This window comes from Thunnus albacares, chromosome 21 (genome assembly GCF_914725855.1).
Source record: "Thunnus albacares chromosome 21, fThuAlb1.1, whole genome shotgun sequence".
NCBI classification, from domain to species: domain Eukaryota; kingdom Metazoa; phylum Chordata; class Actinopteri; order Scombriformes; family Scombridae; genus Thunnus; species Thunnus albacares.
In genome coordinates, this window is record NC_058126.1 from 25,360,673 (window position 1) to 25,387,142 (window position 26,470).

General features: G+C 41.1%; 1 protein-coding gene and 1 long non-coding RNA gene across 2 annotated transcripts in view; both read right to left on the reverse strand.

Moving 5' to 3' along the window:
* reck (reversion-inducing-cysteine-rich protein with kazal motifs) overlaps window positions 1-2,770 on the reverse strand; it is a 97,813-nt gene extending 95,043 nt beyond the window's left edge. Inside the window, exon 1 of the mRNA XM_044339403.1 lies at window positions 2,522-2,770. Coding sequence (XP_044195338.1) covers window positions 2,522-2,591 — 70 coding nt within the window. The 5' untranslated portion in view covers window positions 2,592-2,770. The remainder of the gene's footprint in view (window positions 1-2,521) is intronic.
* A 448-nt stretch (window positions 2,771-3,218) lies between these two features.
* LOC122972372 lies at window positions 3,219-22,211 on the reverse strand. Its single transcript, XR_006399736.1, has 4 exons — window positions 22,127-22,211; window positions 20,798-20,917; window positions 3,910-4,008; window positions 3,219-3,407 (listed from the first exon to the last, which is right to left on the reverse strand). It is a non-coding gene; the product is annotated as an uncharacterized LOC122972372 (long non-coding RNA).
* Window positions 22,212-26,470: the final 4,259 nt, after the last annotated feature.

Below are 26,470 nucleotides of genomic sequence, written 5' to 3' on the forward strand. Positions count from 1 at the left end.
CTCAACTATGACCAGACTGCTGATGCTGCCTTCGATAGCGCGGTGCTTTGAAATCAGAGTCTCCGGGGAACACAAAAAAGCAAAGCTGTTGAGATTCTGAAACAATGAAAGTTGAAGTTTTGTAACATTCATTATAATCTCTGTTTACAGTGACATTTTTAACTCATTCTCTTCACACTGATGTACATAAATGGGAAATTGTCACATTTTTCTCTCTGTACGTTCACTGGGTGCCCCTCTTACTTTATATTTAGCTTTTATAAAACACTGGCAATGGCTGGGAACAAAAACATTTCATAGTCAATTCAACAATCACTATACCGACGGATAACCAAGAAATTCAACTCTGTATACTACACTTTAATCTTGTGTTCACAAAACTATAATTAGGTTTGCGGGACTCAAGCCCATGCCTGTTCACAGTGGACATGGAAAGAAGAGGGCTGCCGTTCACTTCCCTCCTTCCCCTCCTCTTCCCCTTCTGCTTTGAGGAGTCAAATTGGTTCCAGATGCATTCTCTCACGGCTAGCCTCCATAACCAAATCGCAACATGAAAGAAATGAAGGAGAGAAGTTTCGCAAAACTCGGTAGAGGCAAAAAAAATAAAAATAAAAAAATGTATGGAATTTCAACACAAAATAGGCAAAGGGAAGACAAGAGAGAAGAGGCGAAAGTGGCTGATCACTTTTCCACATGGCGGTGTTTATCACACCTAGAACCTTTGGGGGATTTTCTGAGACCCCCTTTTACTGTCACAAGCCTCTGGGAGACAATGTGCATCCCAAATGAGGATCTAAGAGTTGTGTTTCTTTCATGTTCCAGGCAGATGTGTCAGAAAAAAAAAAAATGTACAAAGTGATATTTAGCCGGAGCAAATCCACATCCTGCACCCATGTGGACTGAACATCAAAGACCTACCCACCAGCATGTTAGACCAATTTATAACCCTGCCCTCAGAGCTCCTTTAGATAAAACACTCACTAAGAGAGGTTAAGATACACAATGACCAAAATGATATTAAAGACTGGCAACACCTGAAGGACGCCTTGCCAAATGGCTTAAAAATGTAGCAACAATGTACAAAGTGGCATGTCAATGTTGACTCAGCCAATTAACAAGTGAGAGCAAATTCAAGGCCAGTTGTCTTACAGCAGCAGTACACACCTCTGTGTTTGTCTAACTGCTTTAACAAGTCCCAGTGAATTAATTAGCACCCTCAAAGGCTGAGACACTATTCATTCAGACACATTTTGCTTGACAGACTAGACTCCATTCAAAACTTCAGGCAGTTTTATTTGCTAGTTTCCTTTCAGTCTCACCTAAGATAGCTAATGAAACACGTGTGACATTCGGCCTATACGGTAACATCTTTATCAATATATATTAGCTTACAAATGTTCATTAAGATGTAACGTTATTTTAGAGAAAAAAGCACGTGGGAATAACAGTTAAAGTATGAGTTATTTTGAATAACTGAATGTGTTTAGGGTTGTGTGATACATGCCGAATTCATGAACGGATCCTATTTATTTGTAAAATATTTTAAAACATTATCCTAGCAGCTGTGTGCATTTACAGATAGCAGGGACACATTAAAGACTCCAAAAAGTTCATGACGTTTGCCATCCGGTAACGGTCCCTTTTCACTTTTCCTTTTTTCCCCCAATCCGCTATGTCAGATCTGTTTCCTTCCTATTCCCGGTTATTTCTCAGACAAGAACGACCCGAACAAATATACTTTCAAAACTATTCTAGCCACATATTTCAAGAAGTAACCCAGAGTGTGATATTTCTATTAACTGCGTTATTGTTGTCATTAAAGCCTCAACGGCTAATGTACAGGACGTTTCACTACTATGCTAACATCAGGTCAGTAACGTTAATGCATTTACTACAGATACCGCCACTTAGCTTTTCGACAAAGGTACACACAAATACTACTAATACAAGTAGAAAAATATTACTAAAAGGCTTTTGTGAATGTCGGGGATGTACTCTTCAATTCGGCTTTCATTAAACACACAGAGCGTGATTGAAACTGTAACTTTTACAATTGTTTTCTCCGTTATTCCCACAATCATCTCACACCTAGAAACTCCGTGGTGGGCGGTAGCTGGCGCTGTAAACGATTTAAAACCTACTGATTTTATTGAGAAAAGGGGCTGGTTGCTGGACCATTTGTTGCCCGAATTTACCAGAAGACTTTTATTATTCAGAATACATCTCAATAGCTTGTTTGAGAAATGTTTAAGTTCACTAATCAGCAAGGAAATATCACATAGTGGAGTTTCTTAATGGAGTTTGGCGTGTAAATGCTTAAGAGCGAAATCAGTCGGGCCAGGATGCCAGCTGTCACTGAATCAACAAGTTAGTACCGACCTGAAGCGTTGAAAAGTAAAGATGGCTTTAAGCTACAGCTATGCACTGTTCTGTTCTTTTTCAGCAAATGAAGCTTATCAATGTATGAAAGCAGACACAGGCAGCAGTATAGACATAAGACTTCAATCACAGACAGACTCACCCTGAGCTCGGAGCGGCTGGCAGTAAAAGTTTACGGCGAGGAGGAAACTTATCTGGAAACACACACGCATCTTATTGAAATCCTAAAGTGCATCGTGGACAAGAAGACATAGAAAACACTGTTGCTGTGACATGCTCCATGGATCCCCTGTTAACTCTCTCTCTCTCTCTCTCTCTCTCTCTCTCTCTCTCTCCCTCTCTCTCTCTCTCTCTCTCAGCCCCCGGTTTTGTATATGGACCGCAGAGGACATGCGCAGAACAGTGAACGAGGCCGGTTAACGGTGAAGAAAGCAGAAGTTATAAGTCTGCAGAAACAGTACCAACAAACCGAGCTTCAATCAAGGTATAATTCAGAAGTTAAAATCATGGCCTAGATTTGGTACAACATCATTTGATTTTTATGGAGTAACAATTGTGTGTAGAGTGCAATAATTATCCTCACACACACACACACACACACACTTATTAGGCTGATAGACCCGCTGATAGGCTGCAGGTTGACAGGATACATTCTCAGCAAGTATTTTCAAACCAAATTTATGGATGTCTCACTATTCACTCGATACGGCATGTAAACTGTATGCCCTCCTTTACAATTACTGCTGGTAATCACAGCTGTAGTCAGAATTTTAGAAATACTGAGGTCATGAGTCCAAGACCCATAAAAAATAAAGAGACACCACAAATAAAGTCTCATTTTTTTATTGGGATTTTTCAACATTTTATCAATTCAATTAACTGCTCAGTTACTTAAGTTATTTTCTTAGTTGAACTTTGTTTTCTGACATTTTTATTCCCCCATTAGACTCAGTCTTGTGAAAACCATGTGTCTCCAAAACATCATTTCATGAGCTAAGAACTGAAAATGTCTCTGTGGGATTAAAGATCTGTTGGGAAAATAACACATTTTTGAATTATATAATGCCCCAAGTTTCTAAAACTCACAGATTTCCAGAAATTTACAAAGGACATGAGCTCAGTGTACAGTAGCTGCAGTATTAAAAGTCTGAATCAAACCTGGGACATTCTGCTAAACATTTGTACCCACTCTCAGTGATTTTTGCATCTCCTCACATTAGGTTTGAGTTGTCTATGAAATTGGCCCTAAATTAGTAGGGTCACTGCTTAATAAGTCAGCCCTGTCTTCTACTATGTGAATTTATATAATAATAGCAATAATAATAATCTTTATTTATAGGGCACTTTTCAAAATCCATGTTACAAACTGCGTCACAAAGGCAGCAAAATAAAACAGACAAATCATGAAATCATTAGGTTTTAAAAAACATAAAAACCAATTTAGTGTAAGATGAAACAAGAGAAATTTTAAAAGAAATAAAAGACAGTTCAAAGAAAATACAAACTCAAGTCAAATCAGGAAAGGCTTACCGATTAAAATATGTTTCAAGAAGGTACTTAAAAGAAATCACTGACTCAGCCAGCCTGATGTCCTCGGGCAGATCATGCCAGGGCCTAATATACCACTAACTGTAACAGAAAATATGAAATAAATGAGGCCCAGATTCCATTTCTTATCAACATAATGTGGAAATGTTGCAAAATGTTTATGCTGAATATCTGCAAAACATTCACAGAAAGCATATTTGTTTTCCTATAATATCTGTTCATGGCGGCTAAAGCATGATTCATGTTTTTATGGCAATTCAGTGCACTTGGTTTGGTTAAAGCTGAGACAAAAAAGCAGAGGGGAAGAGATTAAGCTGTAAGCTAACCCTAACCCTACTTTTTCAGTACCTAACCAAAGCCACATTCTTTCACAAACCCTAACCAAAGTTTCTTTGTAGCCTAAACATAACCACACAAAGGATGAAGGATGTGAACCCTGGTCTCCGGTGTCAAAGTCATACAAGAATGCTGCTCTTAATGGTCTGGAAAAAAAAGCGACTACATTACCTCAAAAAATGCATTTGGCAAAATTCACTATATAACCATATTTTTTAGAAACAGGGTTGAATGAGAATAGTTACAATTTGCAATTAGAAAATGTAAAATTTTAAATTTGAGCAGATTAAGGGGAGTACTGTAAGAATGTACAGTAGGTGATTTAATCTGTGAGCAGAGATGCAGTACTCTGAACAAACTCACATCTGAAGTTGGAGTGTTGTAGAATTTTTAAATATGTACCATGTCCAATACTGAGTAAAAGAAAGCACAAGTATTTCTTTGCAGTTCAGAAAGAGACAGAAAAATATGGAGGAACCCCTGGCCAGGCCAACTCCGACAGGAATCTCCCAGCAGAACCTGAACTAAGGATCAGTGTTTCCATACAACTTCACCAGTAATTTATTCACTTTCCATACCAGCTCAGTCCCACTATTGGTCACAGAGCTGTTGGAATCTATCCCAGTATGCTTTGGAAAAAATGTTTGGAAACACCTTACACAGTCTGCTAGTCCACTGAGCTGACACATAGACACACTCACACCTCCAGGCAAGTTAGAGTTTCAATTCACATAACCGTCATGTCTGGAAACTGCACCAAACTGCATCAGCACACACACAGCAACTATTATCATCACTATCATGTCATTACCTACGTATCCTCAGACTGCAGTTTGAAATACGATTAATGTTGTTGGTGCCCTAGTAGAAAGTGTGCCAACCTGTGTATAAACCTTCCCTGCATATCGACTGTGTGTAACCAAAGACTGCAGTTACGCTGATGTTCTGTAACAATTTAATGCTAACTTCAAAATGAATGTTAATACCTTTGCACAGTGCATCTATATTTTTTTATGATCAAATGCATCAGTGTGAACTTCATGTATTCTGATACTGCACACATGGGCACAAGGATGAAACTGCCAGTTACTGTAGTGTGCAGTTATTGATGTGAAAATGTTCCTGTTGAAATTGTACAGGTTGATCAGAAGGTAGAACACTAGTAGGTCCATGTTCAAGATTTTAGAAATACTGAGGTCATGAGTCCAAGTCCCGCTCAAAAGTGGGGATTGGACCTCAGCATAACCAAAATGTGTCTGTAGCCTTTGATATCAAGCTGTGTCAAGTATCAAAAGTTCATATTGAAGGCTTGGTCAGATTCGATATTTTGGTAGATATTTTCTAATTTATTAATAAAGTTATCAAATCTAATCAAATTTAAATTTGGTAACTCTTCTCATTGTGTTCTTTATTTTATTTAGGCAAAGCTCTTTATTTAACACTGATGAACTGAGTAATTTCATATATTGATTAATGGAGAAAAGGCTTAAAACATGTTTATATTCCCCAGGTAACCAACAAAGGAAGGCACCAATATAATCCATTATAAAATGTAATGTAATGATATATTTTCCTGACAGCACTGAGCAGCAAGGCACAGGACACACAGATGATTCTTCACAAATGAAGAATGAAAGTTAACTGAAAATAGCCAGAGAGGGAAAAAACTTCCGGTAAGCCCAATATCGTGATTTGCCAATATACCGATCCAATGCCACAGGAAGTGTTGTTTTCCAGGGTGGCCTCCCAGTCTGTCCCCTTATTGTCCCTCTTAATGCCCATGTCAACAGGGCCAGGCGGCTTTTTGAGCTGCACAGCAGTCAAACAGCAGGGAAATCTCTGTCCAGGGAGACACCCTCTTTTGTAATGGGTCAAAGGTCATGAGTGAAGAGGATGTCATGGGTTGGAGTCAGCACTTTGGCCCCATGTGGCTACATCATGCTGTTGACAGGCATGAATAGTGAGGGGCCAGGGAGTGAGGGCCCACTGGCAGCAGGGAGATGAATGAATCATGCATTCATACAGATGTACTGAGGTCAGATAGTCCTTTGACATAAATTATATGACATGGTGCTTTATGTTATACAATGCACTGCTCCATGACCTATTGAAATTGAATAGTATTACATGAACTCCTGTAATGTAAAATCTTAGCCCATTACCTTTTATAATACAATGTACAACTCTATTACCTACAAATATATACTATTCCATTACGCGTTATAATGTAACATTTCATTAGCTACTGTAATGTAAAACTGACATTATCCCATTACATATTTTAACTATTGTAATACTACCTTTATTAACTATTGTAATATGAATGTGGCTGCTTTATTTGTACTACAGTATAATGTCATATCCAATTGGTTACTTAATATAACATATCATTCTATTGTGTAATGTAATAATCTACTATATAACCTATTGTAATATAACATGCTTCTCTGTACCAAATTTTAATATAATGCCCCATTCCATCACCTATTATATGTATTTCATGTTTATATCATTGTATGTAACTTTCTTCATTGTCTTTATTTGATTACCTGTACCTCTTTTACATATCATAGATAATATATTACTTCATTTCACTGACTAGAGTAATCTACTATTCAATTCAATTCAAAATACTTTATTTGTCTCTTAAATGACACTTTGAGGCAACCTATTTTGCAAACAAAGCACACAATCTGTTTGCAAAAATACTACATGATTACACATGATTAATGGAAGGGGCTAATCCATAGCTGAGCAAGTGTCAAACAAAGGCACATTGTCAAAAAGTGGGAAAAAAAGCAGTACATCAGTCTATATTCTGTAAATTTGTCCATGCAATCCAGAATGACACATAGAAGTGTTTTCTGGTCTGACGCCCCGATCAGCAAAACCACAAAACTGTCGAAAAATAAATATATTGAGGAGAGGAGTGAGGAGAAAACGCTATGGTTGAGGTCTGGTTAGGTTTAGGAAAAGAGCATGACTTGAATTAAAATAAGTACTTGCTTAAAGTTAGAGAAATATCATGGCTTGTGTTAAAATTACTTCTTGCTTAGGTTTAGCGGACCTTCATCGTCATGGTTACTATAGTAACTATGTGGTTAAGGTTAGTCGTGGTCGTGGTCTTTAAAAAACAATGTGAAATCGCATTTGGACACAAGAAAAGAACAGTGATCCACCATGTTAAAGTCCGGTGTTTTGTTCTGGTCATAATTACTATGGCCACTAGAGGGCATCTGTCACTTGAATGTAATATATGTTGTTTTAGGGACTGATTGTGTCGTTTTTTGGGGGGGGCACAGTCTCTTTGGAAAAGCTATAAACACTTTGACACATCATTCAAACCAGTTCGATTGAAGCATAATCAACCCTTTATCCAACTTTCTAATCCTGCAACATGAGACAAGACCAACGTTTACTGTTTGTAAATCTTCTGGTTCTAGATGTCATCAAGCATTAGCTGCCTACAGTTACATTTCCTGGCCCTGTCTGACATTTATGGTGGTTTGATTGGCAATCTGGTGATTCCCTTAAGTGCAACCCAGTCCATGACCTCCTCCCGATGCCCAACCAGATAAATCCTTTACAAATGGAAAGTTACCAATCCACCACAGCTTGAAGGTTGGGTGGAGGAGGTTATGACTCTTCTCATTGTTCTACCACAACATTTTTAAGGTTTGGCAAGTGTTTTTAAATTATTCTGAACAGGAATTCCCCTCTATTGATGCTGTACCACCACTACCACCACCACAACCACCACTCTGTCCTCACCAGATCTGGTCAGTTTGCCTTCTTCATTTAATTCCACTTGTTTTGCAGTTGGGTCTTTGTTGTCTGCATTATATGAAGGGTGGGGCACAGTATTTATCTTACAGTATTTTTTTTTTTCTCACTGACCTCAAAATCACTAGAAACAGTAACATACGCACATATCTGCCGACAGCAGCCCTTCACTGACCAGCAGTCATGGAAGAATAAAGTGTCTGTCCAAGAGAGGGTTTCTTGTTTGCAGTCAGACCTACAGTACAAACCCTGAGGCCAGGGGCGCCATCCGTCACTGACTGGCCAACTGGCTCCCAGTTTCAAGATAAAGCTTCATTGTCATGGCAGATGTAGTTAGACACCATGATAAATTCACTGTTGTTGTTTTCCATTAGGTCTGTCGCTGTCTCCACTAACCAGATGTTGTTCAATTTCAGTTATTACACAGCTTTACAGATGTCCGCCTTGGAGTGTGTGCGTGTGGACTGTGTGTGGGTTTGAATTAAACCCATACACTGTAGAGCTGATATTGGCCTTTTATTAAAGATGGAGATGTGTTCCAGGCAGTGCTGTCCACCTTTGAAATGAAAATATGGTTAATCTTGTCTAAGATATAAAGTTTTTCACTCAACTGTGGTGCGTCTGAGGAAGGTGGTAGTACAACAAAAATGAGTCTGTCCAGTCAGAAACAATTCACAAAAAGGATATGATTTAGGTTCACTGTTTATCTATGATATATGCAGAAAATGCATGAATTCAGTACGTGGTAGCCAATACTATTGGTTGATTTTAGCTTGTCACAGATATATAGGTATCATATATTTGTTAGCCAATATAGTAAATGGACTGTACTTATATAGCACTCGTTTATCTTAATGGACAAAACACTTTACAATTTTTGCCTCTCATTCACCCATTCACTCACACTCACACACTGATGATGGTGAAGCTGCAAGGTGTTGGCATGACCATTGGGAGGAACTTGGGGTTCAGTGTCTTGCTAAAGGACATTTCGATGCATGGACTGGAGGAGCTTGGGATCAAACCACCAACCTTGCAACCTCCTCAGGAGGTAGAGTGGGTCACCCTCTAAGTAACAATAAATTGGAGTACAGAAATATCAAAGATAATGTATGTTTTAAGAACTCTGTTTCCATGATGTAGTTTTTCAGCTCAGCATATACAGTATCTTGGTCTTAAAGGTGCGGTGTGTAGAATTTAGTGTCATCTAGCAGAACAGACTTGGCGGAAATGGAATATAATATTCAATTTTAATTAATGTATAATCACCTGAAAATAAGAATCATTGTCTTTTCATTACCTTAAAATGAGCCCTTTATGTCTACACAAGGAGTGGATCCCTTTCCACGCAGGTCGCCATGTTGCACCACCATGTTTCTACAGTAGCCCAGAATGGACAAACCAAACACTGGTTCTAGAGAGGGCCTTGCATGTTTTTCACGAGTTTCGCAGCCACTGTACGTTCTCCTACACGCTGGGAAGGGAGGGGAGGGGGATGGGAGGTCTATCTCACCACTAGATGCCATTAAATTTCACACACTGATCCTTTAAAACTTAAATTTAAAAATGTTATCAGATGTTTTTAAACTCTCAAATATCAAAGTCAACCTCAACAATCCAGTGTCAGTTGGGCTCTATTATAATGTTTATTATTATGTGTCTCAGTGAATAGGCTTTAATTTTCAATCGTGTCTTAGAGGCTTTCCACCACGACAGTATAAAAATTCAAATGAAACAATGAATGCATGTCTGATTGTGGGGCAGCACTTAACATAGGGTTAAGGGTGCACTGTGAGGTTTCCTTGTAACAACAACAAAAAATTATGTTTACATTGAGTGTTACTCACTCAATGTCAAAAAATATGTACAGTTTGGGAAATGGAAACAATCATTTACACCTCCAATCTGCTGCTAGTGCTATTTAACTTACAAACTAAAGATAACAACACTGAAGAGGTTGTTTTTCATTCAAAGGATATTTAGAGGTAATTTAATATTGGCAGAAAATATTGCTCATAAACACTTCCAATTAAAAACTATTAGCATTTGTATCAGACTTTACAAAGCCACATTAATTGAACTTGAGAAAATTCAGAAAATGATTTGAGGCTGTATTTTATGAAGAGCAAAGGTATAAATAAAAGAGCAAAGACAAGTTCAAGTGCAGAAACTGTGTGCGCCTCAGCCCACTTACACACAAAGCTCACTGATATAACAACAAACAATAAATTCCATTCACAGTTTCAGGATCTCATGCCTGAAAATCTGTTCTGTTCAAGGCTGATCTACAAGCCTCACTGACACTTTACTGCAAGGAGTGTGTTGTGGAAACGACATTCTGAGAGTAGGCCTAGTATCTTGCTTGTAACATTGAAGAAAAATCATAATTTTATAATCGTATATTTATCAGTGTGCTACCACAAAGTCCCATCAGTCACTGAGGTCTAATAGTGATACTATATGCAAATAAGAGTAATAATATAAAGTAGTATTTAATTAAAGATGCAACTGAAAAATGCAACTACTAGTCCCTAACTTCAGGTTCTGTTAGATACACGAACCAGTGTACAAACTTAAGTTGAGGACAGACAAAGAGAACAAAGCAGAAAGCCAATGTCAAAGTGCTGAAAGCTGCTTTTCCTCTAAAAGCCACATAGCTGAAATAAAACTCTGGCCTCTAGTTTCTATGAAACCTGTCAGACATCACGGAGAAAAAAAATAAGAATTTGTGTTCTTGATTTAATAGTTCGGAGGCATGAATTTCCAGAACATAACATTAAACATGACATTGACATTTTAACATATGTTTAAGAGCTGTCAAACATAACACAACATTGTTTAACAGGCAAAATCTGAAATATATTAAACTGTCCATGTTCAGAATCTAAACAAAACTGTATTAAATTCAAGCGGCTCATTTAGATTTTCCATGGCCTGACAATTTAATCAGTCTGCCACCACTCAATGTCAACTTCACCCCAGTCTTCACAACATCTCCCATTAGTCCAGTCCACAGCCCTGCTTAATGATATAACTACTGCCACTTTCATGGCACAAAAATATATAGTAGTGATAACCAATAACAAACTTCATATTTAGGCTAACTGTTATTTGTCCACAAGGAAGTGGAAATGGTTAGACAAGCCATTTAAGAAACTAAATACTTACTTACATTTCATTTTGTTGAATGGTGATAATGGAGTGAATGTTTTGCCCCAGATTTCAGTCAGGAGTTGAAGGTAAATGTGATTTGTTTGTCTGGAGGCTGATGTCCAGGCTCTGGCAGGTGTTATGGAGAAAAAAAATTGTGTGCACACAGATAAATAACTTGTGCTCTCAAATAATTAATTTCTGGCACAAATTATTAACTGCTCTTGAATTACTTATTCTGTGTATTAGAATGAACTCTTAACAATATTAAATATATGGATATACTGTATTTTATTATTATTTTAACATTTGTTAAATTAAGTTCTGTCACTTTAATGTGTGTCTTGGTGGCGATTAAAGACATGAATTAACAACAAACAAGATATTAAGAGTAAAGGAGAGTTGTGATTTAGGTATTTAGAGCTGATTGACAAAAAACAAAAGCCAAACAAATAACCATCCCTTTATCATAAACAGCATATAATTTAACTGTCTGTTCAATTCTGTTAAGACAAGTTTAAAAATGCCACCAGGTTTTCATAGTGACTGTTGCCCAAGAGCTGAGGATCTCCAATATGGTCCAAGGGTGTGTTCATCACCTGAAAGCCCTTCATTAGTCCTCCTTGTAACTGACTACAGTCTTGTCCCATATATTGACTAGTGAAGGCTTGTTAGAGCTACAGTGAAGGAAGCTTCATTCACTACCTTTTCAACAGAGGTACTCCATGTCATGTGTTGGTGTGCAGGGTTTCCATTCACACCTACGTATGCGGTAACAATAACTGTCCCTCAGGCAGCATTGCATGGCCTTTCACCACCTGTCAGTATGTGGAAACACACACACACACACACACACACACACACACAGTCAGGCCTGGGTTCCAGTGACGGTGTGAATAGAAAGCCTGCACTTCCCAAAGCAAATAACATCTGTCATGTTCACACTGGCTGCTCATGTACAGTATGTGTTCATACTAGCTCCATGGTTGATGTGACACACACACACGCACACCTCTTGGATGCCTTGTATTGTAATGTTTGTTGTGGAGAGTGTGTGTATGTCAGAGAGAGGGAGAAAAGGCAGAAATGGAGAAAAGAGGAGGCTCTGTCAGTGTTGTGGTGTCACCCATGATGGATGGGAAACAGGAACACATGGTTTGCTATTGTTACCCAGTAAATCCCCCTTTACTATTAAGCTGTTTGCTTGGTTTCCAGGTGCCTGGTTTGACATGGCTGAGATAGGCCATGACTCACAATGTCATTGAATGTAGAATGAAGGAAAATAACATGAGCCACCTGTGGACCACTACAGAGCCAAGACTGTCATATAAGAGCACTGTGTGTGTGTGTGTGCTGGTGTGTTTCTATAATTGAAGACATGGAGATATCCTCCATATTCAGTAATCGTCTACTTTCAGGTTGGGCTTTAGGTTTATCATTTAACGGTTGTAGAAAATGATCATCATTACTAAACCTACACCAATTCATATGTTTATATGAATAATAGATCAAATTAGTATATCTAATGTATAAGGGGTTGGTCATGAATCAACAGGGAATTATCATCTACTCCACCATTCCCCTCAGCTCTAAGGAGCATTGTAGTATCTTTCAGCTCATTGCTTTTGAGGTTAAACTTCACAGTTTTGGGGTCTTACCACTCTCTCTGGAAAAATCATTTCCAGCAGCGGCAGGCAGCTGTTTTCAGTGAAAAAGATCTGATTAATCCACAGTGCACTACCTGCCCAGCACCAGACAGCAAACACACAAAGTTAGCATACAGCAGCTACAAGGAGTTGATGGAGAACTCTGCCCTAAAGTAGAATGAATATTATGACTTATATTCATCATGTGACCAGAAACACTACTTCACATGAACGCTAATGTTGCTCTGTGTCTTCTGGATGTGTTAATAGGCAACTGTGTGCTTGTGCAATTCAAATTACAGGACGGGTTCACGATTTTTCAAGCCTTTCCTAAAACAACAGTCAGGAGCCCAAATGAACACTGACACATGTTTTTCTTGCTGTAATCATTCCTCCTGCTAATGCTGATCATTAGAAGATCCCTTTTAAATGCACTTACAATGTAAGTGATGGGGGTCAAAATCCACAGTCCTTCTTCTGTGAAAAATGTATTTAAAGTTTATCTGAAGCTAATATGAAGCTTCAGCATCCAAATGAGTCAAATCAAGTAGATATCTTTCAACATTCTAGTCTTTTTAGTGCCAAAGTCCCTCTTTTTGTTACTAGGGAATTTAATGCTAAAAAGACTGTAAATGTGGCAGATATCCACTTGATATGACTAACTCAGACTGCTGAAGCCTCATATACACTTCAGATAAACTTTTGAATGCATTTTGCACAAAATGACTGTGTGGACACACTGTGGATTTTGGCCTCCATCACTTACTTTGAAAGCACATTTGAAAGGGATCTTTTAATAGTCAGTATGAACAGAAGGAATGATTACAGCGAGGAAAACATCTTTCACTGTTCATACAGACACTTGACTGTTGTTTTAAGACACACTTGTCCTGAACGTGTTCTAAAAGAAGGTGTTTTTTTTGGGTTTTTTTTTTAGCTTGTTCCATTGGCCCAAGTGGCCAAAAAATATTTTTTGCCGCTTTAAAGCCACAATTATTGTTTTTTGGGGCGGCCACTTTGGGACTGTACTAAGATGCCAAAATCTTAGCCTGACATATATCATCATAAGACTGTTACTGCTAATGTGTTAGCAATTGAAAACCTATAGAAACGTTATCATCCAGTTGGAGTCATATTCATGAGGACACAATGAGTGTAAGCCCAATATTCACTCACTTTCAGTTCTGTTTTGATCAAAATATCTGGCTCTTTAGCTGCTAAATGTTCAGCTTTCTTCACCAGCTGGTCACTAACATTATCTAGAGCTTTTTCATTCAAAGCAGCTGCCTGCTGCAGCTGAAACTGAGGTTGATGAATTTGCCGGCTGAAATCCAAAACAATCTGCTAAAAGAGGTTAAAAAGCTTTGTAGAGCTGAGGGGAGCTGCAGAGTTAGTGGGTTTATCACTATGAGCAATACCATTCACATTACACATAGTCATTGGACCCATTATTAATATAAAAATATTGATTAATGCAGTGTGTGTTTAGCATGGAGCCTAGAGTAATCACAGGGAGATGTGTGGATGTGTGTGTGTGTGTGTATGTGTGTGTAGGGAAGGGGGGGAGGCAGTATTTGGGGAGGTCAGGGTGGAGAACACCTTGAGGCCATATGTGAACCAAACGTGCTCAGAAATGGCATGTAGTGAAAAAAACGAAACACGTGCACACACAAACATAGGTAAAGCCATAATATGGCCTCTGTACTTTGTGGTTACAGGATGCCAATAAATGAGCCAGAACTCCGTGATTGAGTCTCATTTCATCTGACACCAGAGTGGAGGTCTACTCACATATGCTCCAATTTCCTCTTCCTGGTCTTATTTGGGACTGCTGATCAGTCCTTGTTTTTCTCTTCTGTGCTGTGCAGGCGACATGTTGCTGCTGATCAGATTTGAATGATGTTTGGATGAACGATGCAACTCACCACTGTGTTCCAGCTATGTCATGAGGAAACTGTTTTGCCTCTATTGGTGCTATAATTAGAGGTCAAAATGAAAAATAAAGCATAAATATCCCATCAAACATTGCTCTAATACCAACATGGATAATGGAAATACATTTTATCTCCAGAGGATCATCATAGTAAATCATATTTTTGGTTTCTTGAAAACACATATTATATTTCCTCCTGACACATCTAATAAGCTATCTGGTAATACTGTAATTATAGGAAGACATCTGTAAACCACACAATAAACTGTTGAGGTTTTCTTTCCCCTCCCTGCACACTTATATGCCATCAATGCTTCTATAATAATTTTGTCTAGTCTTTCAATAATTAAACTCAAAAACACATTTTCAGATAAATACATGTTCATTTTGCTACTTTCCATCTTTGATTGACGATAGTGATTCAATCAATTAATCAAGACTTGTCTACTCTGGATTATTGGATCTCAGAGCTGCATTCAAAACAGTCGCCCACAACATATTACTAGACCGACTGGAAAACTGGGCAGGACTTTCTGTCACAGTACTAAACTGGATTGAATCCTACTTAAAGGACAGGAACTACTTTGTGTCTATAGGTAATTACACATCTGAGTGGACAAAAATGACATGAGGAGTTCTCCAAGGCTCCATTCTGGGGCCTCTTCTGTTCAACATCTACATGCTTCCATGGGTTCAGATTATGGAATACAACAAAATATGTTACCATAATAATGCAGACAACACACAAATTTACATAACCATATCACCAGAGGACTATGGTCCAATATAAGCACTGAGTAAGTGCATTGAATATATAAACGATTGGATGTGCCAGAATTTCCTTCAATTAAACAAAGACAAAATTGAAGTAATTGTTTCTTGAACCAAGAAAGAACAATTCAAATTCAGCGCTCAGCTTCGATCGGTAATGTAAAAACCACAAACCAAGCCAGAAATCTTGGTGTAGTCATGGACTCAGATCTAAATTTCAACAGCCACATTAAGACAATTACAACGTCAGCATACTTTCAACTGAAGAATATATTAAGAATTAAAGGACTTATGTCTCTGTAGGATTTGGAAAAACTTGTCCATGCACTTAATCTCAGTAGACTCGACTACTGTAAAGCTGTCTTTGGTGTCTAAAAAATCAATCAGACAGCTGCAGCTGATTCAGAACACTGCTGCCCGAGTCCTCACTAAGACCAAAACAGTGGATCACATCGCTCCAGTTCTCAGATCTTTACACTGGCTTCCTGTCTGTCAAAAAACTGAATTTAAAATACATAAAGCACTGAATGGTTTAGGACCAAAATGCATTTCTGACCTGCTGCTATGTTATGAACCATCCAGACCTATCAGGTCATCTAGGACAGGTCTGCTTTCTGTCCCCAGAGTCAAAAACTAAACACGGAGAAGCAGCGTTCAGTTTTTATGCTCCACACATCTTGAACAAACTCCCAGAAAACTTCAGGTCTTCTGCAACTCTCAGTTCTTTTAAATCAAGGCTGAAGACTTTTCTGTTTGCCACTGCCTTTTATTAAATCAAATGAGTATTCATTTCTTACACTGTACTATAACTTTTACTTTGCATTTGATACCTGTCTTGTTCTATTTTAGCTTATTTTTGTTTTCTATTCTCTTAGCTCTTTAATGACTGTTTTTGATTGTATTTAAATGTCTTTTATGGTGTGCTTCTTTTGCACTTTTGTCTCAAGGCTCTTAACATTTTATGTGAAGTACTTTAAATTGCCTTGTTGCTGAAATGTGCTATATAAATAAACTTGCCTTGCTCTGTCTAGGTGGATTGATGGGTCAACAAAGTGTGTGACTTTGACATTTGAGACCGCTGTTTGCATCCTGTTTCCAGTCAACATTTTTCCTTTTAACCATACCCACAATGTTTCCCTAACATGAACAAAGTAGTTTTTGTGCCTAAACCTAACCAAACCTTAACCATAGTGGTGGCACATCAGGAAACAGATTTGCATTGCAGATTTGGAGGCCATTTCATAGTTTAGTTTGGAGAACTTTATTATTTTCATTTTTTTCAAGAGAATGAAAGAGCTTGTAATTGATTATACAGAGATGGTGCAAGGGCTACAAACATAATTACAAGGCCAACAAAGAGTTGGCTTTGTAATTATGTTTGTTTATAGCTAATTCTTTATCTATAAATTATTTCTCTATTTTGATTAGTTGTTTGATCTTGGGTTTCTTTTGGTTTGTGTCTGTCTTAGGCCTGTTTGTGTGTACTCCCTTTATTGTTTAGTTGACCTTACTTTGAGATTGGGCCCTCATTTTTGGTTGCTACTTTTTCTAGTTCCCATGTCATATAAGGATTTATTTGCAGTTTAGGTCATTTGTCATCAATTTTTCAACTTCATTAAGACAAGAATTTTAAGTCAGGAATACTTTTTTTACACCTTTTTTCTTGTGCTCTTTTGCTTGGTCCATAAACTCTATAAACCAATATGTGCATATGAATGCAGAATCTGTAGGCAAGGGACAAGATTTTGGGATCGGAAGCTTTCTGGTTTCCGTTTCTGTTCCAGCAATCTCTACAGGAACATGCTTTGGTTGCATGTAAGTAAACAGTCTGTGTGGGGAGCAAAAGAGGCGGAAAGCATTAGCCAGAAGGTTGTCTGGACCTAAAATGGCTACAAAAGGTGTTGATGTTTGTTTGGTTTTAAACTGTTAACTGGCTACTTGTGAAACAATCCGGTTGTAGACGTCGTCTCTCAACTCCAACTCCATTTTCGTCTGTAAACAATGACCAGCGCATGTAAGAGGAAGTCTTGGCCCAGATATCTGCCAGCTACACTGGAAGCTCCGAAAAATTGGCCATTGCCCCCAGAGGCTACATTGTTTTCAGACGATAGCCGATGGGTTCCGAGATTGCTTGGTCCATGAGAAAGACAAATAAAAGTTGCAGTCCTTACAGTGGAGAGACTGGAATCAGACTATGTTTGGCATTTCTGCTTGAAAAATGACTTAAATGATAAATCGATAATCAAAACAGTTGCAGCTTTTACATTTTCTGGTGTAAATTCCTGGTGTTTGGTACTGTAGGTCTTTTCTTGGAAAAAACATCTTACACACAGGATGTAATGCTTTGTTTCTTTTTCTTTAGGAATAAAATGCTGGGTATTTAGTTTGAGCTGATGGTTGTGACTGAACAGACACACAAAAGTGCGCCAAATGCAGAAAGTCAAACTTGAAGTGAAAGAAAACATATTACACAACCTACCACAATGTCTGATCAATAAATCACTTGGTAAATGCAGGGCAGAAACACTTGCAACTTTCACCACAACAACTTCCATCACTTCATGTCAACATAGCATGTTTACTGCTGCCATTTTTCTTATATGAAGCTATAGTCTGCAACAATTACAGTGTGTGGCACCTATAAATAAAGGTATGCACTAAGCAGGACATACATTTCTTTAAATCTTATTATCTTTTTCATCAATCAGAAAATTTCAAAACATCCCAATGAAACAATTACGAATTACATTTGCAAACCAGAAGTTGGTGAAAAAAACATTTTTGAGTGAGGATTTGGATTTTTTTTTTTTTTCAATCTGTAAAGTTAAGGTTTTCTTTGAGTCAGCATCTAGTGGCCATTAGAAGAAGTGCAGCTTGAGAGACTTGCACTTTGGCATCACAATTCATCTACAGAACAAGTTGACTACAAACTTTGATTTACAGTTCATGCTTGAGGTAGCAGCTGCACAGGTAAACTTATATCCTTATATCCTACCCGCTTATAAAGTCCCCCAGGTCCCAAAAGGGAGCTGAATCACAAAGGGCAGAGAATTGCTGCTGAGCTGATCTCTCTCTGTACTGTAGGTTTAAAACCCAGCATTTTGCACCTCGGGCAACATGCCAATCACTGACATCACTGCAGGTGTTTTCCATCAGCTGTCAAAAGCCAAACACCTGCCATGACATCACTGCAGTTGAGGTCACAGCTTAATCAGAGTGAATTGGAAAAACAAGAATGCATGTATATATTGTGAGTATTATCATCATTATTAGAGGTAGATGAAGAGAGGGAGCATCGTTATCAATGGGGAAAAGAATAAAGTGTAATTTTCTGTAATTTTTTGGCTTGAAAATGATCAAATATCAAGATATTAATGCAATGTAAAACCTGAAATGAAACCTGTCAAAGATTCTCTTTTTTGTCTCCATTTCTTGTTTTTTTTTTTATCAGACTGGGTCGAAAACACCACAGGCGCATGAAAGCCATGTACCAATGCAAACCACATTTCATATTAACTGAGAACAGAAACACAACGTCCCTTCCCTCTTTGTGTGCCTTGTCAGTTGACATCTAGCTGATCCCAGTGAAAAACACAAATGCAAATAAAATCAGGTTCCATTTGCAGGGTTCCAAATGACTTGTTTCTATCTTTATTTTGTGGCTGTATTTCTGTGTAAAGCACTGTCTGATGAACTTACACAAGAAATAAGTCTGACAACCATCTTTCCAAAAGGGTTGTACCCTCTCAGCCACATCACTGGTCTCATAGCTCTGACTATGAAATAAATTACAGTATAAAACCAGTGTACATAGGCAAATCAATGACAGTTAATAACATGCTGAGCACACAATGTGAGAAGATTTTTATGCAGCAGTGGTTTGAGAAGATTCTGTGGATCTATGGTTTAGTTTTTGGTTTGGTTTAAAGGCATTTAATTCCATTATAAAAACTTGTTCACTATAAAAATGTATCATAACTGACATAAATTGGCTGATCAATGCAAATTTGTTTCACATACCTTTATCAAACCTATAGGGGATGAGGGTATGATATACAAGAGATCATTTTTAAGTAGCATTAATAAAAACATTTTTGGCCACTTGGGGGCAGCGGAGCAAGCTGTAAACACAACACTGACATATTTTACCAAAGGCTAAAGAAAGCATGTTGGCAAACAGTTGTGTCTAGCTACATAGAGTAACATTAACATTGATTTGGAGTCATGTTTCTGCACCTGACAAGTCCAATATCCACTCTCTTTTTAGCTCTGTTTTGGTCTTCAACAACTGTGGAGAAAAATATCATCTAAAGTGTGTCCAAACTGTATAGTGGCGTGTGGTGATATGGTGATAATTGTTATCACTGTTATCACTCAAACATATTAATTAGTGCAGCTTTAAGTTAAAGTATATCTTCCTCTTCTAGGGGTTCTCCAGGTCTAGACAGTGGCAGGAGAAACCCTGACATGATCTTGTAAAAGGTGCTAACCAAGTTGCACCGGCCAAACTGCGTCCGTCACGTGATGCACACTGGCCCATGAAGACTTTTTCCTATAGAATTACATTGTGAAAGACACGTCTGTAAATCAGCAGGTCATAGCCCCCACAAAATGAGTCGTTTCACTATCAGAATTTGATCCTTTCAATCTAACAACATTTTGAAAGTCTAGGAGAGCTGTGTGATTGAATTACTTTAACCCCATTCAAGTTAGCAGAGGGCTAAACCAGAAGTTAGCCAGCTTGGCCGGTGGAAGTATCAGATGCGCCTGCTCTATGGGCCACACAATCCCGAAAGATTCGGGCAATTTTACTCTGGTAAGTCAACCTTTTTTGGCTTCATGTGTCACTAAGCACCTTTTATAAGAATGAACGGAGCCCTGCCTCCAATGCTGTATCTAGTTCTCTTTATGCATCCATGGTGCTAATATTATTGTTGGAGATGTTAATGCTCCCATTATGCTCTTCTAGTTATGATGAACATAAAGCTTCCATGGTGCAGTTAAACAAAGACACAGATTAATGTCTGACTAATTTTAAGTAAAAGTTTAACAAATGCTCTAAATACTAAAGACAAACGAATGAGAAGCTGATGAAACAAAAACTTCCCTCCAGTGTTGCCAGCAGGTCTAAGGCATCAGAACTCTCAGGAAACCTCCTAGCATACTGAACATCATGTAGAGGGATTGAACAAACTGGGGCCCACATCTGCTAATGTTATGTGTGTGTGTGGTATGCACGCTTAATAAATACCTCCTCACATGTGCGTGCACTCCAAAACATCAATGTGGGCAGCACATATGTATATACACATGGCCTTCATTCATACTGAGGCGACTGCTGGGATCAGAGGCCGTCCACTGCTTTTTTTTTCTATTTAAAGAAAGCAAACTGCATGTAATTCTCAACTGTTATGCAATATTGCAGTAATGAATACAAGAGTTTGAGGTAGGGGTATCGCCAGTCATTCAGTAAATCACTGCATGTATACAAAGACTCTATATTGACCATGTCCCTGACTAATTTGTATTTCTACAGTTAAGTTGTGGTTTTTCCCATTTTTCTTCAATACAGCATTCTTGGAACCAGGATCTAACACAGGGCACGTTTCTATCCCATTAGCCGTTAGCATGCAGCTAGCTTTTGGCCAGTGCAACATAACATTGACATAACCTGCAATGCTTTCACATGTAACATAATATACTGTAGGCTGTAAGTATGCTTATTGGCCAAACAGACTGCAAGCTGGAAGTCTGCAAGGGTGCAATGAGGTGTCTTAATTAAAGGGTAACAATTACACTAAATCTTTTTTTTATGTTGTACACATAATCATGTAGTTGGCATATGATTTTAATACGGGTGATTTTTCCAACAATACAGATATTGTGTGTAATAACTTCCTTTTCTACTCAAAATTTTGTGTCTGCTTGGGTTTAAAAATTCTCTGGCCTTAATTGTGACATGATACGCAAAACTCTGAAGTCTGTTCCATATATCAGCTGCCTGTTTCTCATAAGATGAAGCAACAATGAAGCAACAACATTGTACATGAATGAGAGATTGTGATTGACTACTTTGTAGCTACCTTGTGCCAAGTTGCTACCACGGCGACAATGTTGGTTAAATACGTAAATACATTTTGATTTAAGCCTGTTTTTTGCTAGCCAAAATTAGCATTAGCATTAGCAATATAATTGTTAACTATATACTCTAAATGCACCATGCTAACCAAGATAGCAGCTAACGCTAGCATTAGGGTCAACTCCACCCCCTCGTCCAAATATGGTCACTTCTGGCTCCAAAAAAACAAGTGTGACGGGGCGCCCGTGAACGCTCCGTCATGCCCTAACTGGCGTGTGTTTCTCTCTCTCTTGGCCGGAGAGAGAGCGCCGGTGCACAGCGCGCAGCGCTCCCACTGTTCCTGCGGAGCCATGCTCCGGTGAAAACTGTTCCTTGCAGGCCCGCACTTGTGTCCCGCGGTCCTGCATTCCCACAAACTTTTCCCGCTGTCCGAACTCTTTTCTGCACGTTCGAGGGTGCACACTCGGCGCTGTCGCGACACACACACACATATACACTTACCTGCTGCTGCTGCCTCTGGTTGCCTCGGGCATGGGCCAAACTGAGGCACTTCCTGGACACCCGATAAATAACGCTTGGTGGCGCGTTTAGGAGGGTCATGTGACAGTGGACTATACCATCAACATCGTATGAACTGATATTTTATGATTTATTTTGGTTTTGGGGTATTTAGGCCGTCGCTGTATGGAGGGCGATTAGTGCCATTTTTCCGGTATACAAAATATATCATTGATTTTTGAATTTATGTTTGTTGTGTTGTCAAATTTGACTGTAGGATGCTATAATTTGGTAATTGGTTTGCCCGGGGGAGGGGCTAAGAATATATAAGGGGGAGCTCTGGTCATTTAGTTTTGGTTGGGTTTTTGGTCGTGGCTAAGTAACAATGTGGGTGACAAACTGCCAGTGTGAAACCTGTCGTGTAAATACTTTTTTTTGTTATTAGGGTTTTTTTTTTTCCACTTCTGCACTGTAAATATTTTTGCCACTCTTGTTTGGGGAACTTGGTGTGAATAAAAATCACCACACTGAAGTTTCTCGTCGTCTGAGCCATCATTGAAAGCGAACCCGCGACATTTGGTGTCAGAAGTGGGATGGGCAGTCAACGGGGGCGCACCCGGTCCTCAGGAAAACGGACCGGACTGCACTCACATAAGCAAGAAGTGGCTCATGATGAAGCGGCAGATGAGGGAGCCTGGGCCACAGAGGAGGAGGACGGAGGGGGAGCTGCTGCTCCAGCCCTGCAGGCAGCTCCGGGAGCTCCAAGTGCCGGAGAGGAGCTGCTGGCTATCATGAGAACCTTCCTGGAGGGACAGCAGAGAGGAGAGGAGGGGTTTCTGGCAGAGCTCAGAGGACTACGGGCTTCGATGCCAACCCTGCAACAAGGACAGCCGGTGGCAGAGCAGAGGCCGGTAGCACCTAGCCCAGCGCCCGCCAGAGCCACATCGCCATCTGAGGAGTCGACAATGAGCCCAAGGCTGGACTTACCGACACCAGCCCCTCGGCCACGCCGCAGTTCACCTATGGAGGGATCAAGGGACAGGCTGAGCAGCGGAGCGGAACCCCCTAGGCCTGAGAGCAGACCCTATGGTGACCCCAAGATCCCACAGTACCTGGCAGGAGAGGACATTGAAAAATTACCTGCTTCGCTTCGAGTGCATTGCCAGAACATGGAGCTGGCCAGAGTGTGAGTGGGCATGTCGCCTGGTGCCTCTACTCACCGGAAAGGCTCTTGAGGCCTACACGGCTATGGACGAGGAGAGGGCTCACTCTTACCCGGACCTGAAGGCGGCGCTCTTGACCAAGTTTGACACCTCGCCAGAGACGTATCGTCAGCAGTTCCGGTCCATGGCGTTGCCATCCGGGGAGAACCCATCAGAGACCTACCACCGCTTAAAGGGTCTCTAACGACGATGGATTAGTCCGGTGCAGCACACAAAGGAGCAAATCGGAGAGCAGATCATTTTGGAGCAGCTTCTACGTGTCTTCCCTGCAGACATCCGCACCTGGGTGAAGGAGCATGAGCCCACAGATGGACTAGCTGCGGCCGTCAGCCTGCTTCCCAGCCCAGACCAGCAGCCAGAGCCAACCCACCTCTGCCAGGAGAACGCCGCCCTGCACCCAGCCAGCACAGTTCCAGTAAGGAGCTCATCTGCTTTTACTTTTACTGCTTTTAAAGACATTACCATCAATGGTGAACCTGTGACTGCTCTGGTTGACTCGGGTAGCTTTCTGACGCTGATCCGTAGGGATTTAGTGCCAACGGGCATTGTGGACTATAGCAGACAGGAGGACATTTTGTGCGTGCACGGGGACAGCCATTCCTACCCTACTGCTGATCTGACTGTGGTGGTGGATGAGCAACCCTATTTGATGACTGTGGGGGTGGTGGAAAAGCTGCCTGTAGCTGCCATACTGGGATGGGACTTACTGGTGCTACTTGATGTGCTGCTGGATGTGGAGGCCAAAGACAGTGACGGGGTTAAGGGTTTGTCAGGTTTCTGGCAGAGCTCAGAGGACTACGGGCTTCGATGCCAACCCTGCAACAAGGACAGCCGGTGGCAGAGCAGAGGCCGGTAGCACCTAGCCCAGCGCCCGCCAGAGCCACATCGCCATCTGAGGAGTCAACAATGAGCCCAAGGCTGGACTTACCGACACCAGCCCCTCGGCCACGCCGCAGTTCACCTATGGAGGGATCAAGGGACAGGCTGAGCAGCGGAGCGGAACCCCCTAGGCCTGAGAGCAGACCCTATGGTGACCCCAAGATCCCACAGTACCTGGCAGGAGAGGACATTGAAAATTACCTGCTTCGCTTCGAGTGCATTGCCAGAACATGGAGCTGGCCAGAGTGTGAGTGGGCATGTCGCCTGGTGCCTCTACTCACCGGAAAGGCTCTGGAGGCCTACACGGCTATAGACGAGGAGAGGGCTCACTCTTACTCGGACCTGAAGGCGGCGCTCTTGACCAAGTTTGACATCTCGCCAGAGACGTATCGTCAGCAGTTCCGGTCCATGGCGTTGCCATCCGGGGAGAACCCATCAGAGACCTACCACCGCTTAAAGGGTCTCTACCGACGATGGATTCGTCCGGTGCAGCACACAAAGGAGCAAATCGGAGAGCAGATCATTTTGGAGCAGCTTCTACGTGTCTTCCCTGCAGACATCCGCACCTGGGTGAAGGAGCATGAGCCCACAGATGGACTAGCTGCGGCCGTCAGCCTGCTTCCCAGCCCAGACCAGCAGCCAGAGCCAACCCACCTCTGCCAGGAGAACGCCGCCCTGCACCCAGCCAGCACAGTTCCAGTAAGGAGCTCATCTGCTTTTACTTTTACTGCTTTTAAAGACATTACCATCAATGGTGAACCTGTGACTGCTCTGGTTGACTCGGGTAGCTTTCTGACGCTGATCCGTAGGGATTTAGTGCCAACGGGCATTGTGGACTATAGCAGACAGGAGGACATTTTGTGCGTGCACGGGGACAGCCATTCCTACCCTACTGCTGATCTGACTGTGGTGGTGGATGAGCAACCCTATTTGATGACTGTGGGGGTGGTGGAAAAGCTGCCTGTAGCTGCCATACTGGGATGGGACTTACCGGTGCTACTTGATGTGCTGCTGGATGTGGAGGCCAAAGACAGTGACAGGGTTAAGGGTTTGTCAGGTGATCACCCGCGCCCAGGCCAGAGCGGGGGTGACGTCCGACCCATGGCAGAGAAAGGGACCAGATCCAGAACCCTTTTCAACCCTGGACAGCAGTTTGTTTGAGGGGGGCACAAAGGGCCCGAGGAAGTCTCGCCGCCAGCGGCGTTTTGAAAAGGGGCTTAAAACCAGGCAGCCAGACTGTAAAGAGGGATTAACAAAGGACATATGGAAGGTGCCTGGGGACATTGGGGCCTTGCAAAGGGAGGATGGAACTCTTAAGACATTGTTCACCAAAGCAGTTGGGGGGCTGGATATGGCAAAGGAGGGAAAAGAATGCTTTGTCATTGACAACGATGTCCTGTATGCACTGGCTGACGGGGTCAAGCGTCTCGTGGATCCTGGGCCATGTCGACCAATGATAATGCACCTGGCACACACCTTGCCTTGGGCTGGTCATCTTGGTCGCAACAAAACCTATCTGCGCCTAGCCTCCAGATTCTATTGGCCCTCCATGTATACAGATGTCCAAACTTTCTGCAGAACCTGTCCCACCTGCCAGAAAACCTGCTATGTCCGCCAATCAGACCGTGCCTACCTCCAGCCTCTGCCCATTATCTCCACCCCTTTTAGGCGTATAGCCATGGACATTGTTGGCCGGTTCAACCAAACCCTGAAGAAGATGCTGCAGAAGTTTGTCGCCGACACTGGACGGGACTGGGACCAGTGGTTGCCCTCCTGCTGTTTGCCTACAGGGAAGTCCCTCAAGCTTCCACTGGTTTCTCCCCGTTTGAGCTACTGTACGGCTGGGATGTCCAGGGGCCGCTGGACCTGCTGCTAAAGACCTGGGAGGCTCCTGCAACCAGCGCCAGCGATCGTAGTATGGTCCAGTTTGTGTTGGAGATGAGAGACCGGCTGGCAAAGTACCGAGACGAAGCTGAGGTCAATCTACGTGAGGCCCGGCAGATCCAGAAGGCATGGTATGACTGACAGGCCAGGCACAGAGAGTTTCAGCCTGGACAGAAGGTCCTGCTCCTCCTGCCATCCTCCAACAGCAAATTACTGGCTAAGTGGCAGGGCCCATACACAGTCCTCAGGAAGATGGGCCCTGTGACCTACGAGATCCACCACCCGGACAAGAAAAAGGCAAAGCAGATCTATCACGTCAACCTATTGAAGGAGTGGAAGGAGGCTCCAGTTCAGGTTCCCG